Source organism: Coregonus lavaretus (genome assembly GCF_964263955.1).
Source record: "Coregonus lavaretus genome assembly, chromosome: 19".
Lineage (NCBI taxonomy): Eukaryota > Metazoa > Chordata > Actinopteri > Salmoniformes > Salmonidae > Coregonus > Coregonus lavaretus.
Genome location: NC_140006.1, coordinates 37,482,059 through 37,492,096, shown reverse-complemented (window position 1 = coordinate 37,492,096; position 10,038 = coordinate 37,482,059). Strand labels below are relative to the sequence as shown.

Sequence of the window (10,038 nt, the reverse complement as noted above, 5' to 3'; positions counted from 1 at the left end):
TCATGGCTCGCCGGAGGGACAGTGAGGTCTGTTGAGTCAGAGTAGTCAGTGCAGTTTTGGTGGCCAGCAGCGCGACGGGCCGGGTGTTGCTGGCACCCTTTTAAACGGCAGGATGGAACAGCACCAAAGGCCCTTTAAAGAGCTCCAGCGTCCACCACCAGCAGCTGTGCACCAGTACTTTCTCACCCCCCCCCATTCTGTTTGCATATGTGTGTGTGTGTGTGTTGTTTAGGAGTATAACTGCAACAGTGTCTCTCTCCTGGTTTGGATGGGTCCCTCAGGGCCACTACAATGAAACTAGATCCTCATATGGGTTTGGCAGGTGAAGGAGAGCGAGAGCGAGAGACAGCGAGAGTGCTAGAAAGGAAGTAAGAGTGGATAGGGGATTGAAACATGATTTCTCCACTCTCAGCAGGTAGGAGGGAATCCGAGGAAATCCTTCTCCACGCTTAGACCCATCCTCTTTATCCTAACACTATGTTTCCTGTGGAGTCTATAAGCTCTAAAACAGAATAATGGACAGAGCTATAGTATGAGGGGTGCACAACAGGAAAGAACACCAGGGCCTTGTAACCCCATAAAGGCCTTACATTCGGCGCAGAGGGTTGCCGGCATACCACAGACCACACGTTGACAGTGCTTCGTGTGTGATAACATAAAACAAACAAAGAAATACACACACACCATCAGTCACCTTACAAAGCGACCAAGCGGTCAACGTATTTATTAACAAGTTGCAGATAGGACAATGTCTTGATATATATAATATATAAAAAGAAACTAACACTTGTGATTTGATCTGTAACGACCTTGCCAGTGATTGATTAGGTTAGGGCAAGGTGATGACTGATTTTGACCTCTCTCGTTGGATGATATGGTGAGGTTTCCTGTATGAGGTCATTGCAGTCTCCAGTTGTAATAATTACATTCTGCCTAGAGACCAGGTTGGGGTCAATTATGTTTTAATTCCTGTCCAATCCAGGATGCACATTATTTATTTTTATTAATAAAAAAATAATGATATAAAATGACTGACTATTTAATCTGTCTATATTTGATATGGAATCGAGTCCAACCCTGCTGAGAGAAGACGAGAGATAAACCTACCCCTGGGCAGATCACCTGCCCGCTGGATACCTCACTTGGTCTAACCTCTCTCTCTCTCTCCTGTATGAGAGGGCCAGTAAGGCTGCCTTTACACTGGCAGTCCAATTCGGATCTTTTTTTCACTAATTGGTCTTTTGACCAATCAGATCAGCTCTTTTCCTAATAATTGGGCAAAAGATCAGAATTGGACTGCCTGTGTAAACGCAGCCTGAGTGGGCCTCGCCAGGTGGTTAGTGCATTGGTGAGCTGTTCTTTGTACCCAAGCAGTGACAGTCTTATGCAGGGTCCCATTTCTGAAAGATTATCATCTAGGTTGGAGGGAAAGGATCAAAGGCTGCATTTACACAGGCAGCCAAATTCAGATAGTTTTCCACTAATTGGTCTTTTGACCAATCAAATCAGATCTTTTCACAAGACAAATTAGTGGAAAAAATATCAGAATTGGGCTGCCTGTGTAAACGCAGCCTAATTTCCCCTAACTAATTTGAAGGGCCTGGATAGGTATTGTAACACCAATATTGTAGGCTAGGTTAAGATTCCTCCATGTAGTTTTTTCCCCATTGAGAACAGAAGGGAGAACATTTTGTTGAGGGAGCCCAGCAAGAGAGAGCAGTGATGCCTCTCCGAAACTGGTTCGTGTTCATTAGAGCACACAAAGGAAAACTATTAAAAACCTTTCGCAATAAAACACAAACATTTGCAATTTGAAGTCCAGGCAGTCAACGTTTTAGTACGTTCTCTTCTATTTCTCGCCAAATGAACACAGCCCTAATTGATCTTACTGAATGACAGGAAGAGAAGTGGATACAGGAGTACAGTAAGTATGCACCTCCATGAAAGCAGTAAAAACACAGACAATATACATTTTTTGTGTGCAACAGCCAAAATGTCATCCAAAAAGATACAAAGAACTAAAAACTCACCATCACCTTATAAAGCTGATTAGCACAGTTTAAAAATAAACAAAATCAGACCCTTTTTGACATAGTTGAGTGTAGTTGCTGATGTTGAGGGAAGCAGCAAGGGAGGCTGTAACCATAGCGTGGTGTCTCATCTTGTAATACTGATCTGTTAGCGCTTGAACTGTAACAACTATCCAAATGGGCCTTTCACTGAGAAACTTGGGACCAGTAAGCTTTCACACTGTAATACCAGTCTGGGTTTAATATCACATTTACATCATTTAGCAGACGCTCTTATCCAGAGCGACTTACACGACCCAAACAGGATAAAACGGAAATATTGAAGTATGGTTTAACATTGTAATACAACTCCTGTGGATGATTTTCTGACTGAAATAATGGACATGTGGGGCCTAATATGATAATACTGACCCACTGAAGTATTGGACCACTTGGGTTTTTGTTGAAATACTGGACAAGTGGCAAATTATTCTGTAACACTTGGGTGTGAACGGGAACACTATTACCAGACCAGTGGGTCTCTCGCTCTGTTATACTGGGCCGTTAGGGCTTCATCTTGTGATACTTGACCACTTGGTCATGTTCATTACAGCACACAAAGGAAAACATTTTAAAAAACAATTTCGTAACACCACAAAAATTCAGGTTTGGAATTTGAAGTCCAGGCAGTCAATGTTTTAGTACGTTCTCTTCTATTTCTCGCCAAATGAACACAACCCTAATTGATCTTACTGAATGACAGGAAGAGAAGTGGATACAGGAGTACAGTAAGTATGCACCTCCATGAAAGCAGTAAAAACACAGACAATATTTTTTTTTTTGTGCAACAGCCAAAATGTCATCCAAAAAGATACAAAGAACTAAAAACTCACCATCACCTTATAAAGCTGATTAGCACAGTTTAAAAATAAACAAAATCAGACACTTTTTGACATAGTTGAGTGTAGTTGATGATGTTGAGGGAAGCAGCAAGGGAAGCTGTAACCATAGCGTGCTGTTGTAATACTGAGGCACCGGCGCAATACTTAATATCATGAACCAAACAGGATAAAACTGAAAAACTGAAGTATGGTTTAACATTGTAATATGACTCCTGTGGATGATTTCCTGCAATCTGACTGAAGTATTGGACAACTTGGGTTTATATTAAAGTCATATTGGAAATACTAGGGTCTCAGCCCAGGTTTGAGTGACATCCACTCAACAACCAATGACACCTCAGTGAGTCATTGAGGAAGCACGTTGTGGCGAACTGGAAGAAGGAAATGATAATGCAACAAAATAATCCAGGCCTCTTGTCTTTCTGGATATTAAAATCTGCAATGATAATCGCAAAATGCAGGGTGGCCTCAAAAAAGGCCTGCTGATATGGAAGCGATAAGGGGGAGAGAAAGGTTTAAAAAAAGGCCTGCTGATATGGAAGCGATAAGGGGGAGAGAAAGGTTTAAAAAAAGGCCTGCTGATATGGAAGCGATAAGGGGGAGAGAAAGGTTTAAAAAAAGGCCTGCTGATATGGAAGCGATAAGGGGGAGAGAAAGGTTTAAAAAAAGGCCTGCTGATATGGAAGCGATAAGGGGGAGAGAAAGGTTTAAAAAAAGGCCTGCTGATATGGAAGCGATAAGGGGGAGAGAAAGCTCAGTTGATAGAGCATGGCGTTTGTAACGCCAGGGTTGTGGGTTTGATTCCCACGTGGGGCCAGTATTTAAAAAATATGTATTCACTAACTGTAAGTCGCTCTGGATAAGAGCGTCTGCTAAATGACTAAAATGTAAATGTAAATGTAAAGGTTTTTAAAAAGGCCTGCTGATATGGAAGCGATAAGGGGGAGAGAAAGGTTTTAAAAAAGGCCTGCTGATATGGAAGCGATAAGGTGGAGAGAAAGGTTTAAAAAAAGGCCTGCTGATATGGAAGCGATAAGGGGGAGAGAAAGGTTTAAAAAAAGGCCTGCTGATATGGAAGCGATAAGGGGGAGAGAAAGGTTTAAAAAAAGGCCTGCTGATATGGAAGCGATAAGGGGGAGAGAAAGGTTTAAAAAAAGGCCTGCTGATATGGAAGCGATAAGGGGGAGAGAAAGGTTTAAAAAAAGGCCTTGTGTGGGTCTGAGGCGAGATATGTACTGTACGCCGATGCCTGGACGGAGGGAGGCTCGCCGGTGAAGGCAGTACTGAGAGAACAGGGGATGGGATGGGGGTCGCTGCAGCTTGTTAAAAAGCACGGTAATAATCTTTGATATTTACACTGTTAAAGTGAATACATTCAGGCAGTACAGGGAGAGGGCGTCTCCTCCCCCCTTTGTAACGAGGTACGTACGTTTGGCACTGCTGTAACTATCTGTCCCTCTGTCTCTTCTGTCCGTCAGGCCTTCCATCCATCCAGCCATCCGATTCATCATCCTCTTCCATATCACTTGTTCGTTCACGCGATTCTCGGGGGTATTGAAACGGTAAACGCGGTTGTCGGATCGTCCGTTGACTGTCCTGAAGACGTCTGATCCAGGCCTATGTCTCTCCTGGCTGTGTCAGACAGGAGCCTGGGTCAGAAGGCACGTATGTGGATCACTCCACTGAGCAGTCCGCTTAACTCTCCTCTTTATAAAAACTTAGGCAGTATGCAGACCACCAGGGTCTGGGTTCTAAGGGTCCCCCCCACCCACATCCAGGTTAATTCCCAGAATCCTCTGTTCTGTGGTTCTTTTGGGAAAAGGCAAACCTATGGGACAGTTAGACTCAAATCCCGTTGGTCAGGTCCGTGATGACGTTGGCCTTCACCAGCTTGCGGAGGAACTCCTTTTCCTTGGATATGTTGTGTGTCCAGGACTGTGGAGATGAAAGGGAACAAGATGAGAAACAAGAAGATTGTCAAAGATCAGTGGGGGGGCGGGGGTCAGGATCAAAGACAAGAAACGGTTCTCAACAACCTATGAAGGACATTTTGGGTTTTCTATTCTGCACAACACTGCATGAAAACAACCTTCTCCAACTCTTTGCGTCAAACCATTTTGACTTTCAATGGGTTTTAAGAGCCTTGTCATATGTAGTTATGTCTGCATTGTTTTCTTCTGGTGAATATGATGGAGTCAGAGTGAGTTTGTAGTGAGAGTGTGTGTGTGTTTGTGTGTGAGTGGAACCACATTGGGTCAATTTCATTCCCCACTATGCTCCGGGACCTCAGTCTGGTCTGCAGCGTGTGTAACAAGAGCCCGTGATTCCTGTGGGAGGCTCTGGGGCCTGAGAGTGGGAGGACCGGGCTGGTCTGGGTTGGGTTGGGCTGAACTGGACCCCAGAGCTCTGCCTGGGTCCAGGCTGTGGGGCCGAGCCTCTCCTGAGAGCCACTGGTCTGTCTGGGTCGGCCTGGCCCCGACTCTGTGACGGATCACACTTGCACACAGAACCACACGGATCCAGGGCTAGGGTTTCACTGCTTTACTACAGGGAGCAGGGCCGGGAGAGCCATGTGAGCAGTAACACCAGGGTGTGTGTGTGTCTTCAGGCCTTGCTGTCTGTGATTTAAGCTGAGAGTCCAGGGATGACGAGCTAGGTCAGAGAGAGGATGAGGCGGAAGCAACCTCCCCCTCTCTTTAACATGCTTGCATCTACAGAACACATACGAATGGTATGTACAGAAATACTGAACAGTGTGGTATTCTACATTCACTCCTGTTCAGTCCCTTCACACGAGCTACAGAAAGTTGAAAAACAAACTAAAGTGCACCTTGATCCATTCTGAGTTTAAGCTGAGTAGCCCTGTTTTAGGAGGGGACTAGTTTATGTTCGACAGAGAGTAAGGATACCACTGCATCTCATCGCTCCCTGAGAGGTGACCATAACACATTACCACCAGTGGAAGCACATGACAGTGTGTCTTTCAGTGTTCCAATGATGATGGACCTACTAGATGAGGTTTCCATTGATTACATGGCTCAACATGGTAAGAGTTCACTGGGAGTTTAGACCAAGATTATCATTCTGAGTTCATACGTCAGCTCCCCTCTGTGACATCTGGCATAATAGAACACTGAGGCAGTCGGGAGTGGAGGACTAAAAGGCTCCATCTTGGGGTCATTTACTTGGACGGGAGGAGGATGAGAGAGCTAATCAAAAAGACAGAAAATGGAACAAAACCCTCGTTAGCCTAATAGGTCTAGGAGGGGGAGCCAATATAGTCTCTCTAATCTGCACTTTTCTGAAAACAATATGGTGGATTTGTCTACTGAGAATGCATTTTCACCTTTCCAGTTCTTTCACGTGTGACTTAGTGTAGACAAGGAGAGGAAACATCACTCCAAGACCGATTTCCAGTGTATTTGAATGCAACAAAAACACGCACCTCTTTGATGGCGGACATCTTGACCGTCTCGTAGTAGTGCAAGGGCGCGTGGGGCGTGTTCATGTCGTAGCCGAAGCCGGCCACCGCCACCTCGTCACAGTTATGCAGGGCCATCGTTATGGCGACAGTCCCCAGGGTTGGAATGTTCTGAAGAGGGAAAAGCACAAAAAGGTGGCCATGTCACTTCTTTATAGTGTATCGTACAGGCAACTGCCAAAATAAAAGGAAAGTCTTGAGTAAATGAGGGATACAAAGTATATTGAAAACAGGTGCTTCCACACAGGTGTGGTTCCTGAGTTAACTAAGCAATTTTCATCCCATCATGCTTAGGGTCATGTATAAAAACACCCAGTTGCCCATTATTTTTGCTACCATTATTTGTGTGACTGTCCTTGTGTATCAGTGTTTTGTTACGAGTCATGTGTTGTATTGTGTTTTTTTGTGGATCCCAGGAAGAGAGGAACCAAATAAACAAACCATGGCTAGAAGAGATCACAGTGACTTTGAAATAGGGGTCTCAAAGGAGCATGGGGCGGGGTGCAACTCAATATCAGGAAAGTGTTCTTAATGTTTTGTACACTCAGTGTATATCCATGTCCTCGTTCACCCACGACTTTCAGAAACATAGGATATTAAAATTGTTCAGGTCCCGTTGATAGGATAGTCTCGAATGGAGCTCATCCAGTGATTGCACATTCGCCAATAGAACAGAGGGCAATGGCGGTCTATTTGCCACGTATGGAGGGTGTGCCGCAATTGCGGAGCCTCCGGAGGCATGCAGAGGCCAAATGCTGCACGGCCAATGCAGACGTCGGGATTGACCATGCAGCGACTTTCAGTCACCAGACCTCAACCCAATTGAACACGGGAAAACGGGAAATTCTGGAACGGCGCCTGAGACAGCGTTTTCCACCACCATCAACAAAACACAAAATTATGGAATTTCTCGTGGAAGAATGGTGTCGCATCCCTCCAATAGAGTTCCAGACACTTGTAGAATCTATGCCAAGGCACTTTCAAGCAGTTATGGCGGCTTGTGGTGGGCCAACGCCCTAAGACGCTTTATGTTGGTGTTTCCTTTATTTTGGCATTTACCTGTATATTGTATCTTATGTTTGGGTGCATTATGGGAACAAAGCATTATTAGAAGGGGGAATGAGAGTGTGTCAAGTAGCCAACACAATTTCCTCTAACAGCAGTAGGTAGTAAAAGCAACCATTGAAAATGTCTATATTAACTCCATCTTCCTTTACCACCACTATCCTTTACCACCACCACTAGTCTGTGACAGACATGGCACCACCATCCCTTCGATCCCTCTCCCTGTGCTCATGGCTTTGTTCTGGGCCAGTTGTTAACTCGTCCTGAGCTGAGCGTGATTAACAATTTGCTTAAACAGGCGCACCCGCACAATGACACAGCGGTTTGAGAGGGCAGACCTCCACTTCCTCAAACCCTAGGGCCTAATGGGGAGGAGATGGTGGTGGTGGGGGGGAGTGAGGAGGGCCTAATGGGGAGGAGATGGTGGTGGGGGGGGCTCTAAATCATTACCTTGATTTGGAGCCCTAAGGGTAGGTGTAGCTTAGCCCGCAAACACACACATCATACAAACACATCACACTAATCAGGGGAAAGACAGGCGGGCATTTTAGGGGAAGGATGTGTCAGGCTGTATCCCGCCTTGATCAGTATTATATGGGACAAGTCCCCCCAACACACACACACTGTCTGAGGGGGCACCAGGGCATCCCACATGTTCCACACATGTTCCTCCTGTACACCAAAGTTCAGCCAGGGGTGTCCTGGTGGCCGCCCCTTCAAGGCAGAAGGCTGTACACACTCCTCGTACCCCTTCCCATCCCTCTAATGCCTGTTGCAGCATGTTCCCTACCCCCTAACCCCTGCACTCCTCTGTAGAACTTCATCAGCCTCTCAAGCTAGTCTGCTGCACAGTTCCAGTCCTGGAGGGGTGACAGCATCTGCTGGTCTTTATCTAACCTATTCCCTTTGATCAGCCAGCCATGGTCTTGGTAAACTAGGTAAGTGGCCTCATGAAGCCAATCAATGCGTTTGATTGATTAGTTACGTGCCAAGGAGAGAAGAAAACCAGCAGAGCCTGTGGCAGTCCAGAATCTACAGTCTCATCTGATGCACCCCTCAAAACCAAAATGAGAACAAAATACATCTATGAGGAGTTAATGAGGTAATACGTCTGAAGCTTCATTTTCCCTCCATAAATCTTTCCCTTTCATCAAGAGCAGGGGTCTGCAACGCGTGTCTCTGGAGTCTTATGTGGCCTTTTAACTACCCCTTTGTGGCTCCATGATGAACTATTCAACACAATTATGTTTTGTTTAGTTTGAAATGCAGTCAGGTGCACCCAATGTCTCTCTCTCTCTGAATCATGAGGTTCATCCATTGCAGCTACTAGAGCGCTAGGTTTTTGTGAAAATTCACTTGGGTTCCTGACCCTTGATCTAGAGAGATGTTTGCAGTTGTTTTAACGGTTTAATTTCCTGTGATGGCATGGCAAGTTGCTGCCTTGCTGTGGTTGTCATAGGAACAGGGGTTCTACTGGCAGCGAGGTTTGAGTTTGGGGCCTGAAGTGTGTCAAACACACTTTGGTTATGAACGTGCGGTCGGTCATCAACTCCCGGGCTGCCTATGGGTTGTGTACCGTTTCGTAGCATGTGTGAGAGAGTGTTAATGTTTGAAAGAGGGATTGTGCCTCTGTCAGGGTGTGCCTGTGTGTATTCTTAAACTTAAAATACATGGGCGTGAGTGAGTAAGAGTCTATGCACTCTTGTACTGCATGCGTGAATGTATGTCTGCATATGCGTTTGCGTGCAGACTGCAAACCGGGCTGAATCTTATCCACCTTAAATCCAGGTGACGTCTACATAGCACCATACATGGTTTCTGCGAACATTCTGAGGGTTCATCTCAGAACATTCCAATGCATAAATTGTTCGATACATTTCTATCGAACTAGAGCGGGTTTCTGTCAGTGTCACTCACCCCTTTCCCCATGAGGCCGTTGTTGAGTGGCAGGCCGATGAACTGGAAGGCAGCCTCCTGGATGAAGTAGGGGTTGAGGATGCGCATCTCTGTGGGCTCCCTGGGGACGTAAAAGGCCACTGACTTCCAGAAGCCCTCTGTACCACGCTAAGAGAGAGGGAAAAAAGAGAGAGGGGAGATTGTGAGTTTCGGGAGGCATTGAAAGTAACAATGTTCATCCAATTTATAATTTTGGGGGTAAAAAGGAGTACTTCTAAGTATGAGGTAGACAGAGGTTTAAACACAAAGAGATTATCTTCAATAACATTGACATAGAACCACAGGTCACATCAGCCTCTCAAAACTTACAGGAATCAAAAACCGTGGATTAATGGCAGCCTTGTTGGGAAACTGAAGGAGAAACATGCTGCTTATAAACACGGCAAGGTGACCAGGGACAATTGTATGGTTAAACAGCTCAAATACAACCTACGCAGATCGATCCAGGTGGCGAGACAAGTTTAGGGACAAAGTGGAGGAACAATTCAGCAGGTTGGACACGAGGCGTATGTGGCACGGCTTCTAAAGATCATGGATTACAGAAAGAAAGCCAGGCATGTCGGGGATACCAACGCCGCCCTACCGGACGAGCTAAACACCTTTTTCTCCCTGAGGACAACGAGGG

General features: G+C 45.6%; 1 protein-coding gene across 3 annotated transcripts in view; it reads right to left on the bottom strand.

Moving 5' to 3' along the window:
- Positions 1 to 690: 690 nt before the first annotated feature.
- Positions 691 to 10,038, bottom strand: part of LOC311146606 (CMP-N-acetylneuraminate-beta-1,4-galactoside alpha-2,3-sialyltransferase-like) — a 75,221-nt gene continuing 65,873 nt past the window's right edge. For all 3 annotated transcript variants that reach the window (XM_084183132.1, XM_084183134.1, XM_084183133.1), the window contains exons 11-13: positions 9,375 to 9,521; positions 6,357 to 6,503; positions 691 to 4,846 (exon numbers count right to left, since the gene is read on the bottom strand). In XM_084183132.1, the coding sequence (XP_084039258.1) occupies positions 4,757 to 4,846; positions 6,357 to 6,503; positions 9,375 to 9,521 (384 nt within the window). In that variant the 3' untranslated portion in view covers positions 691 to 4,756. The remainder of the gene's footprint in view (positions 4,847 to 6,356; positions 6,504 to 9,374; positions 9,522 to 10,038) is intronic.